Source organism: Argentina silus, assembly GCF_951799395.1.
Source record: "Argentina silus genome assembly, chromosome: 18".
NCBI classification, from domain to species: Eukaryota; Metazoa; Chordata; class Actinopteri; order Argentiniformes; family Argentinidae; genus Argentina; species Argentina silus.
Genome location: NC_139672.1, coordinates 6,615,062 through 6,629,100, shown reverse-complemented (window position 1 = coordinate 6,629,100; position 14,039 = coordinate 6,615,062). Strand labels below are relative to the sequence as shown.

The 14,039-nt window shown below is 39.5% G+C and overlaps 1 protein-coding gene across 1 annotated transcript; it reads left to right on the top strand.

Moving 5' to 3' along the window:
- The first annotated feature begins 4,601 nt into the window (after window positions 1-4,601).
- On the top strand, window positions 4,602-13,668 carry hhatla (hedgehog acyltransferase like, a). The gene is made up of 12 exons (XM_083689856.1): window positions 4,602-4,812; window positions 6,262-6,403; window positions 8,914-8,981; window positions 9,134-9,247; window positions 9,858-10,052; window positions 10,281-10,490; window positions 10,634-10,805; window positions 10,978-11,122; window positions 11,297-11,332; window positions 11,471-11,672; window positions 11,831-11,972; window positions 12,242-13,668. Exons 2-12 carry the CDS (start codon window positions 6,298-6,300, stop codon window positions 12,391-12,393), a joined length of 1,542 nt encoding a protein of 513 aa, XP_083545982.1. The 5' UTR covers window positions 4,602-4,812; window positions 6,262-6,297; the 3' UTR covers window positions 12,394-13,668.
- Window positions 13,669-14,039: the final 371 nt, after the last annotated feature.

Here is a 14,039-nt window from a genome sequence, read left to right as displayed (position 1 = left end):
AAAGCTTTGTATGACAGCACACACACCCACCCACACCCGTACACACACACACACGTTTTGGTCTGATTAAGTCCCAGATGTCCCAAAGGGTTTAACTCAAATTCGCATAGTGTTTTTTAAATGACATCTGTGAGTGTTTTTTGTTTTGTTTTTATTGTATGTGTGTGACACATGTTACGACAACATGGGCAATCTTTCTATTCACCCTCCATTTGTAAAACGTCAGCAGTACACGTATTTCCAGTTGTTAAATTACTTTTGCTTTACTGTATTTGTCTCAATGGTATGTCTCATAATTTTCTAACTGGGAATTGAAAGGGACGAACTAATGGTAAGCTCAGTTCCAGTCATTGGTCCTGCAGTCAGTGTTGGGGAAGCAACTCTGAAAATGAATTTAATTAGGTTACCAATTATTGTACAAGGAAAGAAGTTGAACTACACTACAGCTACTGTCCCCTTGTGAGAAATATAGTTTGTCAAACTAAAGCTACTTTAAAACAAACAACAAACTAATCTAATACACTACAGTCAGTTACTGAAAGACGACCAGTCCATGTGACAGTAGGCGTGTGACTGAAATGCTCTGAAATCACTGGGGGGAAAAAAGGTTCGGTAGAGCAAAGAGGGGAGACCGGAGGCAGTGGCTGAAATTCAACGTTTGTTTTGTTTTGTTTTGGAAAAATGTAGTGGGTAGTGACAGTAGCTTACTACACCGCTACATGGAAAATAAATAAATTAACTACACTACTAGGATTTTAATTTAGTTTAACTACCACCAAGCTACTGCAAAACGCAGTTAAACTGATAGTTGAACTACATGTAGTCGAACTACTACCCAACACTGCCTGCAGCCATCCCACTTTTTGCTTTCCTTTGAATTAATCCATCTGAAATAACATGAGCGCCATCTGGTGTCATATTAAGCAGCCTGCTGGCATCAATTCACTTTCCGACACGTCCGATGGTGAGATGCCTTCAAAACTGTCAGTCAGTGGGCTGCATTTGGGTTAAATGACTGTGGGATAAATTAGGGTTGAGGATAATATACTGTAAGGCGGTTACCAGTGTTGAAAATCCCTCCCTGAATTGAACAGAAACGCACAATAGCTTACCACTAAAGTCTGTGCATGAGTGTGAAGTAATGGCCCTTCACCAAAGTCACAGTAGTTTTAACCGATTTATTCAAGTATCGTGTACTGTGTTTCTGTATCATTAAATAATCTTCAAACTTTCCATATTCAGATTGCAATCATGCTTGTGTTCATTTCACTGTTTCTATTGACTATGTTACACCTCCATGAAGAGATAGCAGAGAGAGATGGCGTGATCACTAAATTGAGGGAGAACAGCTAACCATGAACTCTACCTCCTTGGTAGAAAAGCAAAGCGCTTTCCATGCCCTAGAAAACGGTGCTTGCTCGACACCCACGTGGTCACGTTGCCCAGCGTTGATATATACAGTGGAAGGAGCCGATGTTCTCTGTGCCCTCACCAGTTCCAGAGGATCCAGTCCGGTTACCGAACAGCTTTGCCCCCCGCAGCCGGACGTTCCAGCCCCAGAGGGGCCACACAGCTCACTCCCCCAGGTGAACGGCGTTCCAGCGCCGGTGGCCTGAACGATTGCTAATGGGTCATCACGCTCCAATGCATCTCAGTCACCCTCGGGCTCAGGCACCATGGTGAGGCCTGGTCCTCCTGGGCGAAGAATTACTTTTCAAACCCTGGAAATGAAAAAAAGTTCCATGGTTAGGGATGTGGCGATCTCTGGAGCCAGAACCATCTGCTTCCCTGGATCTCATGTTCATGTACATTATTCATAAGCTCCCTACAGTACTGAAACAGCTGCCTGATGCGCACACAATTGTCATTCATGTTGGCACAAATGACACTAAGCTGTGGCCATCGAAGATATTGAAGGAATATTTTACAGTGCTGGACATGGCAAAATCTCTGCTGCTTCCCTAGTTATAAATGACATTGCGACTCCGGATAAGAAACATAATTTTGCAGCCCTCTATATTGACCTCTCTAAGGCTTTCAATACTGTTGATCATGGTCTCCTATTGCAGAGGTATTCTGCCATTGGTTTCGATCAGCCAGCCTGTAATTTGTGACCTACAGCATAGGGCTCAATGTATTTCAGTTGAGATTTTAGTCTAGATTTCTCAATATTAATAAAGGTGTCCTGCAAGGTTCGATTATTGGTCCACTGCCATTTACATAAATGTTGGTTTGTCCTTTTGTAAATTACATCTTTATGCTGATGATACTATTCTCTATGCCTGTGCTCCCTGTGCTCCCTCAGCTCAGCAGGCCATTCTTGACCTACAGCATGGTTTTGATCACTTTTCAAAAATGTGATCTTAAGCTGATGCTGAATGAGAACAACATTTTTAAAAAACAATACAAAAAAGTTATTTTTTCTCTAGATCCAGTAATATGGTTTAGAATGATCTAGACATTTGTACCCTGAAGGGCCCTTACACTTGTTTTAAGCTCCTGGTTAGAGACCACCTGAGACATGCTCTTGTCATGATTATATTTTTAAGGTGTTGTTTTGTAATCATATTTGTATTGTAAACAGGGAACACATGTAAATGCCTCCCTTTATAGTATAAATTGACCATCTTAGAGCATACATTTTCATATACACCTTATGGAACACATACTGTGTGCTGGAATTTGGCAACATACAATTCTGTCTTCCTCTAGTGTTCATAGGCATTAATGACACTCTATATCACTCACTGCTCCAGTCGTATATGATGTTTTGTAACTAACATAATCTATATTAGGCATTATGATAAATTATGCCTAATGTCAATTGCTATATAAATCATACACTTACTAAAGATGAGATTATAACACTTGATATAAGCAAATGCAAGAATTCATGGCTGATTTAGATCTTTGCTTGTTTATTTGCTTGTTAACGAATAGTATGTTAACACACATCAAGAGGCCATCAAAAGAGGCAATCACAATAAACTTTGATATCAGAATAACTCAAAACAACTTGTTAATCAAACACCTCACAGTGTGCACTACCTCAACTCTGATATGGCATTGTGTTATAATGAAGAATTCTGAAATTATGCTTCTCTTTTGTATTCATTTGTCAAACTTCTTTGCACTTTAATGCATCCACAGCCACTTTCAAGTCATTGTTCTTTAGTGGGACAAAAAGGTAGGGACAAAATAGTAGAGAAAGTTTGTCCTGCACAGCAAGTTAGTCCTGCACAGCAAGTTAGTCCTGCCCAGACCATCCTGATCAGTGCCTTGACAAAAATGTGATGAGGTTGATAGTATTGATTGTTATTAATCTCTTAAAAATAGTTTTTTTTAAATAGTTTTACACAGAATCTCCATTCGTTGATACAATTGCTGTTTCATGAGCATGTCAATACATTTATTTAATCTACTGTACATTTGAGGGTCACCATCATTAATAAAGCAGGAAATTATTCATGGTTATGTATTTGAAATGTGCAACAGACAGAACAATTCTTCTTGTACCCCTTCTATGTAAAATGTTACATAGATATACACTTTATGGAACACATACTGTGTGCTGGAATTTGGCAACATACAATACTGTCATACAATACTGTCTAGGGACAAAATAGTAGAGCAGGTTTGTCCTGCACAGCAAGTTAGTCCTGCCCAGGCCATCCTGATCAGTGCCTCGACAAAAAAGAGTGATGAGGTGATAGTATTGATGTTTTTATGTAAGAGATTGCCTACAACATCTAAAGGCCTAATGCTGTCATTTCTGGCCATATTTACAATAGAAATCTTTGGAACATATCTTGACTAGAATATAGCATTGTGTGATAGAAATGTTATTAATAGAGCCATTTTATGTGAATACTGCTGAATTGCTTGTAACAATGTACTAGGCCAAGTTGTGGGGATTTACCGAGTATTCTTGCTAGGCGAGACAGGTGTTGAAGATTGATAAGGTAAAATCAAGTAAAAACAGACTCTGTAAGCGTAACTGATCAAAACCACAATACCGGTCCTGACTAGTTTCTTAGAAGCGCCTTGCGTCTCTTCAGCACTGTATGTTCAAACCACCAACACCTGCATCTGTGTCCTGCATACGCTGTCCCCCTATAAAACAGGATGCTGCTGAGCTGCGTCTCAGAGTTCTTTGCAGTACTCTGCATGGTATGACTCTCTGCTTGCAAAGCATAATAAAGCAAATATTGCGTGATAAGACCTTTGTCTCTTAGTTTCACCTGTTCCTGAATATATAATTGGACCAGCGTGGGGAATAATTTCCACGACACTTAGCAATTCGAACATATTGTGAACATTATAGAGGCTGGGTATCCTGTGTCTGGTGGCATGAGATAGATAGATAGCTTCGCCTATAGTTGATACTGTAATGGTATTTGGTATTTTGGTGATGCACCTGACAACCAACAGATGTCTGTGAACATCATCTATTATATCCTGCCGGAATCAGGAACATCATAACATGTCACTTGAGCGCAGTGCGCTGCAGTCGAGCTGCGTCTGTTTGACGGAGATGTACTGGACCACCCCTCACTGCAGTGTAGTTCTAAAGGATAAATATATCCGAGGGGCACCCCCTCCCACCGTCGAGTTCGCAACATCCTTACCGGCTGCGGCTGGCTATCAAAAGGTAGCCTACAACACCAGCAGTTACAAAAGCAGGACGGATGAATTAGAAAAGAGCTTTATTTTTCCCTTTTTTCTTTTCTTTTCTTTTTTTTGCATTTTGAGGAGAGGGGCTCCAATAAACCTCGTCTCCTGCACTGACCAACCGTGAAAAGCAAATACAAGGTAAGTAAAACTAGCACTCTTATTTTTAGTTGTACTATTGTTCATACAGTATAGGCTCATACCAATATACTAGACACAATTTAATTGTAACAATGTATCATTTACAGGCTGGCCGCGTAGGCGTCGTAGAAACAATGCCGCAACATAATAGCATTAATTTGTATGCAACACACTTAAACTAGATTCCCCCTTCAGCCTGAGAGAATCTTGGCAAAATAGGCGGTTTGTTTTTCAACTCCTTAACTCCATCAACTTGCTTATGCGGCACGGCCAATTGAATGACAGCTAGTTTTTTTTCTTGTTTTACCATGTCAACCTAAAGTGGATTTTTTTCTCCCATAAAGCTGCATGTTAAAAAGAAACATGATTTATTTTATGTTATTCTAGTGCTCCATTCTTGGTCATTCTAGGCGGTGCTATGTGTGCTCTGAAGTGAGTTGCGTCTCGCAGATCACATAGCACTGCAGCTGCCGTACGGTGGCGGCGAGCAACTGCTCGAGCTAAAATAGGAAGGGGAGGTAGGATTGCGCAGCTGACGAAGCTGATTCTGAGGAGCTGTGAGGCGTTGCAGTCCTATTTAAGTCACTTGCACGACCTCATCTAGACTGAACAGTAGACAGAAAGGCCAAAGTTGTTTTAAGATTGTCACTACAGTATTTGGTTATTTTGCTTGACCATGTTTGCTAAATGAAATATCATCACATTAAATAGGCACTTTTATTCAAAAATAAATAAACAACATATATATTAGGTTGAATGACATAATGTTTGATTTAATTATCAACATAAACCGTTTTAAAGACTAGAACGTTGAGCATACCAAGTAAGCCAAGTAAGCCACATGTAAGCAAGGTCAGGTTTCAGTGTAGCATCTTAAAGTAACATAATCATGTTGTAAATATGATTTTATAGTATATACAGTAGTTGTCATCTGTAGTATTTTTACTTTACCCCCATACAGAAAGACCACTGTTAAATAATTAATCAATTATATGGATAATACATTGTTTAGATGCTTGGCTAATATCACAGAAATATGAAAGAGATACAGTATGTCACTTTTTTTTTTTAATTTCTTTTTTTTTAACAATGACTGTATTTGCAGCTTTCACACATGCTCTGAAACAGTCAATATATCAGCAGTTTTGTTACAGAGACTGAGACTAAAGTTTGCAAAATAATTTGTGCTAGTTCCTGTGTTGTGTTGTGTTTGTGGCATGGGTTAACCACAAAATGCATAGGCATGAACTAGGCTTATTGTAAGTGTGTGGAGTTCAGTTGAAGATAAGCATAACCCCTTAGGATAACAAGTATCAAGTTTCAAGTAAGGTCTAGTTCCAAGGTCTCATTCCAGGTCTCTTTACATTATATTCTGTCCATGTACCTGTTCCACCAGTTCCAATGTACTGGAGGACTGATTTCTGTACACTTACCTTCCATTCCGTTCAGGTTCCCTTTGTGTGTGTGTGGCATTAGAGATTCAACATGGGGCTCAAAACTGCCCTTCCCAAATTTGAGATGTACCTCTACATGGCTGTACTCTACACAGCCTTGATTTGGGCTGGGAGCTGGATACTTGAAGCCTCAAGTGGTGAGTGGTAATGTTGTTTATAGAAATGTTACATTTGCAATTCACTGAGTGCATGGATAACACATTTCTTCATACCAAGTAACTTTCGACTACAGCCTGCATGTTTCCATTAACAAGTTAGTTCCCTTTTAATGTTCATTCCTTCATTCCTAACTTTGAAGAATATGGATCACCATTTTGCTCCTCCTGTGATACTGTATCAGCCCCAGGACTTGCCAATAAGACATGCATTATCTAAATCTATCATTGTAATTTAATTGATTATGATTGAGATGATTGCATCTCCCTGATTGAGATCCTTAAATGGTTCTTAGGTTACTCTGTCTATCCATAAGAGCTATATTATTTTTTACTAGCCCAATTAGTAATGTCCTACTTCAGAACTCCTTAGAGCAGGTGGGAATATATGTCAAGGTAGAAATAGTCAGTAAGTATGTCTCACTCAGGAATGCTGTTCTCTTTTTAATATGTTGTAGAGCTGAAAATAAGGTGCTGAAGTCAGTCTCTTCAAGCGTTGATTTGAATACACTGTTTGCGTGTGTGTCAGATAGTGTAGAACAGGGTTTTATTGTCTCCCTGTATTCTGCTTATCTCTTGTATAAAGTAGTTGATGGTTTGTGGCTTTGACCTTAACCGTGTAAACAATGACTGGATTATTGAAGGAGGTAGTGGGGATGATGTTTATTTCCTATTGTGTTTGTCAGTCAGAGTTGCACAATGGGCATTTATTGGACATACTCAGCACTCACATCTATTGACAACTGTGAAGAGGCACTATAACTTTGGCCATTTTCCCAGACACTAAAGGCTTTCCCTGAACTGACCCTCGAAATCCAATATCCTTCTATTAATGTATGTGGCCATTACTGTAGTCAGGAGAATCTGTAGTTATCTGTAGTGCTATGAACCTATAAACCTCAGGATGAGACAACATCATTTAAATCTGTCTGTCTAAACTCAGATAGAGTGCTGTTCTTACCTTTTTCCATGCTACATGGAACATTTCTGTATAAGCATTTGAAGGCCATGCTGTAACATAATCTCCTAAAAATAGATTATGGCTTTATGATTGTGGAAATGGTGCTGCAAAAATGAAAAGCTTTGTGATAAGTAGGTTACGTAATGTTATTTGGCTCTGCTCAATATGCAATTGCTGTAACCAAAATGCACTCACTGGAAATGCCAGTAGTTAAAATGTAAACCTTTTTTAAACACAGAAAAAAACGGGTTATTTTCAATTGTAGTAAAGGTCAGATCTGGGAAAATAACAATGTACCGTGAAACACAGAAGGACATAGACTGCAGATGAAAAAGATGTAGCCTACAGAGTTGATCAAACTTAAACCATCCATACAGTACACACAGTAACTAGCCTAGGCTATTTGATCTCCAATATTGTAGGTGGATTTGGTGGCACCAGCCACGTGATTTGAATGTATTTAAATGTGGCTGATACAAAGACAGTGATCGTTTGATCTTCCGTTGAGAACGGTCCTCTGTGGCTCAGTTGGTAGAGCATGGTGCTAACAACGCTTAGGTTGTGGGTTTGATTCCTGCTGGGACCATATATACTGAAATGTATGCACTCACTGCAATGTAAGTTGCTTTGGATAAAAGCGTCAGCTAAATGAGATATATTATATTGATCAATGCCCCCCTCTCTCAGCCCGGAACACCTATTTACAGTTGAATGAGCATGCCTAGTGGACGTCCTGAAGATATCGTGCCTTGACTGTTGTCAATTCCTTTGCTATTGTAATGTATATAGTATAGGCCAACAGGCCTCTCCCATCGACGTCTTTGATGTCCTATTGTTGGGATGGTATTTAAGGACAAGGACAGAAAGATTTTCTTTGAGTTTTAGGTTAGGCCTGTGATGGGCACCATTCTCCTGTGTGTCCATTAGACTTATGGTTAAACTTCCATTTGTTTACTACAGTTTGTTTATTTCATATGTTTCTTTGAAACTATTACATTTAGGTTAATTTGTTAATACTCTATTCTCATTCTTCCTATATGCATTAATGTGATGTTGTGCGCTAGATAAAGGTTCTGTTAAAACAGCACAACATTAATGTCTAATGTCCACATGTATTGTTAACAACACAAGTCGAGTCATGGGCTTCAGATATTGGACTAACTGTAACTCCTCACGATTCATTGTAACTTGATAGCATGGTAATAATGTAGCATATTGGGTATTCTTAATGGATGTGATATGATGGAGTGTCTGTCACACAGGGATGAGCAAATCATTATCAATCATTATTAACCATAAAATATATTTTGGAGTTAGATTACGTAATGATAATTTGTGTTAGTTGGTCATGTGACCACTAGTGTGTAGAGTCCATTTGATCATGTCCATAACCGTCTGAAGTTGTATTGAGGAATAAATGTATGTTTTTATTCTTAACCCGTCCAGTCCTTTCTCTATCCTTCAGTGTTTTTAATCCAGTTCTTCAATATAATCTCACTTTCACAGTAAAATGCGCTTTTATGATTTTTAGAGAATGTGAGCAGGAAGGCCTTCAAACAGAATGTGAAGCCAGGATGGCATTACTTTGGCAGGAAAATGGTAAGGTGTTCATTTTGTATTCTAATCTTTTTAATCTGATTTTGATAAGAATCATTTTATCTAATGTTCACAGTGTTGTAATTGAATGATTGAATTAGTTGATCATTGTATTTATCATGTAATCTTCAATTATTTGTTTTCTGATACCATAGGACGTTGCTGACTTTGAATGGGTGATGTGGTTCACAACATTTCGTAATCACATCCTGTTTGCTCTTGCTGGTCATGTGATCTTTGCCAAGATTTGTTCACTACTGTCTCCCAGGGTGAGTGTGTGCGTTCACAGCTACATAGGCTTACTATACCTGAGGTTTCCATTACATGTGTAACAAGAGTATGCACTATATTTACAATAGGCTACACATGCATGACATGACTGATCATAATTGTTCTTCGTCTATCCCTCTGTTTCACACAAGAGCATGGTTTACACCTTATGGAAAAACAGCTGCCCGTAATGTCCGCAGATTTTATGGTGCCTAATCTGTTAAAACATGTTTTAAGACTGTCTTTACTTTGTCCTCTGCTTGCAATGAAGATTGGTATTGATGGATGTAAGGTAACATTAAAAGATTAATTCAAAGACAACTCATAAGTCATACATTTAATCTAAACCATCATTAGTTACCATAATATTCACCCAGCCATAACAATAATTGTTTACAAGGTATCTGTTTTGTCACTAATGCCCATACATTATTCCTATATAGATGTATAGATAATATGATATAAACATGTCATAAACACAAACATTATTGCAAACAGGTCACATCTAACTTCATATCTGGGTTGAATAGGGATATTGGACGATAAGACAAGGTTGTATATCAACATTGTCATAACATTGTAATAACAGTAGCCCGTCCTCCCCCACAGCACAGGTCCTTGATCTATGGAGTGTATGGTGTCGTGGCGATCCTGGTCAGCATGGGCTGGGCCTACATCACCCTCATCCTGTCTCACTGCATCATACTCTACAGTGTCGCCCTTGTCAAAAGGAAATGGATCTGCTTTGTGGCTGGCCTAATCAGCTTGGCCACCATCAAGATAGAGCCCTTTAATACCTGGCAGGTGAGTTGTTTAGGTATGATAGACTCACAGTACTAGTACTGAGTACTATGGATTCACTTTCCTATTGGGCAGGTAGAAGCATTTCTGGTCCATTGTGAAACAGTTTAAATTGCAGATACTTCCTCAACAGTCATTGGTGCGCTAGCTCTTGAATAGGTCTGCAGTCTTTTGAATCAATGCAGAGGTATTCTCATGTCAGGCTTACATGTACTCTGGTTGTTTCTCCAGGAAGGCTTTGTGACTGGATCTTTTGACCTCCAAGACATCCTGTTCTATGGAGGGTGTGGCTTTAGCATCATGCGCTGTATGAGTTTTGCCCTTGAAAACTGTGAGAAGAAGGATGGGAATTACAGCTTCTGTGATCTATTCAAGTACAACTTCTACCTCCCATTCTTCTACTTTGGCCCCATCCAGACTTTTGATCAATATCATGTTCAGGTGAGCAAATACTTCTAATTGAATGAAAGCCTGGTTAGTTTCCCAGTAATATGTAGTCACTCACATGTTTCACATAAAAAAGTGTATTTGTCAGTTGTTATTTTCACCACACCATCTTTTCTATAACTTGTATAACCTCACAGGCCAACAACCCTAACCTGACTCGTAAGGACAGGGAGTTGTGGAACATTACAAGTCAGGCTTTGTGGCACCTGGGAGCTATTTTGGTGGTGGACGTCTTCTTCCACTACCTGTACATCTTGACCATCCCCAGCGACATGAAGCTGGTAAAGCAGCTGTCAGACTGGTCCCTGGGTCAGTGAGTGTGTTCTTTAAACTCAAACCTTTACCAATCATGGAAATGCACCATTGGTTGTGGTTGAAGTAGTCTTGTCAGGCTATAATGCCTGGGTATTGTGAGACTATAGTTCTTGTGATATATATTATAACAAGCTCTCATTTGTTTTTGTTTGTTTGTTCCCTGTAGCTGGTCTTGCCTACTCCAACCTGGTGTATGACTGGGTGAAAGCAGCGGTCATGTTTGGGGTCATTAACACTGTGGCTAGACTGGACCACCTTGACCCTCCTCAGCCTCCAAAGTGTATCACCATGCTGTATGTCTTCGCTGAAACGTAAGTATCCACCGGAATTCACATGGAGACATCTTAAAACAACACATTGCCATCTTGGGGAACACTTCTAATTTGAATGATGAGATGTGCACTACAATATTAGCTTTTCTTTATGTAAAATATGAACGTATCAAAATGGCAATCAAATAGCTTTTTACTCTTTTTAATTTTCAGGCACTTTGACAGAGGCATCAATGACTGGCTGTGCAGGTAAGTGTTTGATGGCGAAACCCACAGACCCATTGAATAGTTCAACATCATTTAAAATCCCAGAATTCATGGTTGTTTATACTCCTCTGGACTGAAGAGAATTTACTCACAACTGTATATCATAATCTCCTTTTACAGGTATGTTTACGATTACATTGGAGGAAACCATGACCAGATCTTCAAGGAGCTGTTGGCCACCATCTGTACCTTTAGTATCACCACCCTGTGGCTGGGTCCATGTGAACTGGTGTACATCTGGTCTTTCTTCAACTGCTTTGGTCTCAACTTTGAGCTGTGGGTGGCCAAATTGTTCTCCATTCCGCCCTTCTCCACCATTGAGGTAAGCTCTGTGACACAATGTTACCTCCTGGAGAATGGCTATTAAACATATGGGTATTCTATGGAAGGAAACCAGTCTATAATTCTGTATGTACTAACATTGAAAACGTATATGATAGGGACTAGATCTAAGAATGTCCTTTCTCCACTGCCCCACAGGGTGCCATGGGTGGAGCCATGTCTCGCAGGATCCGTGGTGTGTTCAATGCTGTCAACTTCTGGACCATCGTCCTCTACAACGTTCTGGCACTCAACAGCCTGGAGTTCGCCAAGCTGGTGGGCAGAAGACTCCTCGTCAAAGGTAAGATATTGCTTTAGGATAGTGGATAATACATGTAAAATGCCCAATGCCATACAGTCCATGCGATGTACAAAACGTAACGTAACAGCTACCTTCCTAAAGTAAATATGTACATAGAGCGAAACAGGGATTAGTGTCTTGTTTATCTAAGATGTTGTCACACAATTCACTCCACACAAACCTGTTCATGACCAGACTACAGAGTAGTCAACAGCTGTTTTTAAAACCATACTTTTTCCTGTCACATTCTAATTCCCCCTGTTCTCCAGGTTTCCCTCTGTCCACCCTGTCTGTGCTGTTGGTGACCTACTGTGGGGTTCAGCTAGTGAAGGAACGTGAGAGGCAACAGGCCCTACTGGACGACCCTGAGCCAGTGGTGGTCGCGAAGCCTGAGGAAGTAGGCAAACAGAAGGCAGAGTAAACCAATGAGGGGCCTGTTTTTGAGGACCTGGTCGCCAACACCCCACTCACATTTTTACGTCCTTCAGTGTCTGTACTGTACTGAACCAGACTGTCACAACAAGTCATCATCATGGCTACCCTACTGTATACTGTAACAAAAACAAAAAAACAGGCTGTGTTTTTTTTCTTCTTTTTTTTTTTAAAACAAGGTGTTATTTTTAACTGTGAAAAGTTCTGAAGTGCACTTGCTGTAGATAATCGCCACTCGTCCTTTGGTACAAACACACCAAGAGTGCATTTGCTATTCGTGTTTTCACAAAAGATGGAGATCAGGAATATAGGCATGCCAAATAGTTTATTCAAATATATCTAATATATTGAAGAAGATACAGTTTTAAAATGGAAAAGTGTGTAGTAGGTATGTTCTGTTTGAATGTATTTCATGTTTATTTTAATGTACAGTACCATGCAGCCTTACATAGCAGTATATAGCAGTTCATAAATGTGTTCTGTTTTTATAAAATTAATTTGACAATGCCATTTATTAGATCATATTTGTGTTGCCTTTAACTCCAAACTACTGTACATCACAGCTTTAAACCTTAGCCTACATCCAGGGGTTTGTTTTTAGACTTGAAGTAACCTTATAATCAAACTGCCACTCTTAGTGAATACATTAGAGTGAATACAATGAAGGCCTTCTCTAGTCATTAGCTTGGCTATTCCATCCATTGACGCTCTTTCTAAAGAGAGATACACATCATATTGTGTATTCCGCTGTTGATATAGAATGGATTAATTCATCCGATCTCTATTTATATCTTGAATTGGAAGGAATCTATTCCAAGCCATTGCACTGAAGCCAATCCATGTTACTGTACAGAGATCATGGCTGCTCCACCCCCCACTCTCATTATCTTCAACCAGAGATTAAGTGTGACATTTCTGCATATCTTTCGTAGCCCCTCTCACATGATACAGGCTGGAAACATGCCACTGAGGCAGAGGCCTTCATCACTCTATGAAAGGCAATAGCCCCAGCAAGGAATATGGGTCAGTCTGAGTCCTCTTACCAAAACCTGTAATGTGTCTTCTGTATGGGAGAGAGTAGATAGTACCCCATGCTGAGTGCTATTCTCTGCATCTCAGGTTAAAGTATTTGTTTCTACAAGACTGATGACTGACTGTGTTCATTTAAATGGTTGAATTTGTAATCTCACAAACTTTATCCAGAGTTGATTTTTCTGTTCTGGTTGTGATTTGATAAGCTGTGGAGATGTAATAAACTGGTTGGAAGAAACAGTTTGGTCTTATGTCCCTTTTCATATCATGTCTTCTACTATATATATGTTCAAAGACATTTACACACCATCTGAAAATAGAGCAGATACAGTATGTCTTTACAGTAAAATACACTTCAGGACGTAGTCACTGACACCACAAGAGGGCCCTGTTTCACTCTAGACTTCACTGTTAAAAATCCACCCGAAGTATGGCAGTATGCATTTATGGAATAAAAAATCAAATCAAGCGTTCTCAGTGCAAGTGGATCAATTGTTTGGGACCATAATTACTTTTTTGCTCTCTACCAAAATTGAGTCCTTGGGTCCTTGGGTCCTTGGGAATTTTTTCCCAACAAATAACAGGGGGAGTTAGATTGTTTCT

Bases quoted from the DNA above. Each gene is read 5' to 3' on its own strand.
- hhatla (XM_083689856.1), top strand. From the start codon at position 6,298: ATGGGGCTCAAAACTGCCCTTCCCAAATTTGAGATGTACCTCTACATG. The intron at 10,491-10,633 runs GTGAGCAAATAC...ATAACCTCACAG, and splicing joins TTGATCAATATCATGTTCAG to GCCAACAACCCTAACCTGAC. The intron at 11,333-11,470 runs GTAAGTGTTTGA...CTCCTTTTACAG, and splicing joins ATCAATGACTGGCTGTGCAG to GTATGTTTACGATTACATTG.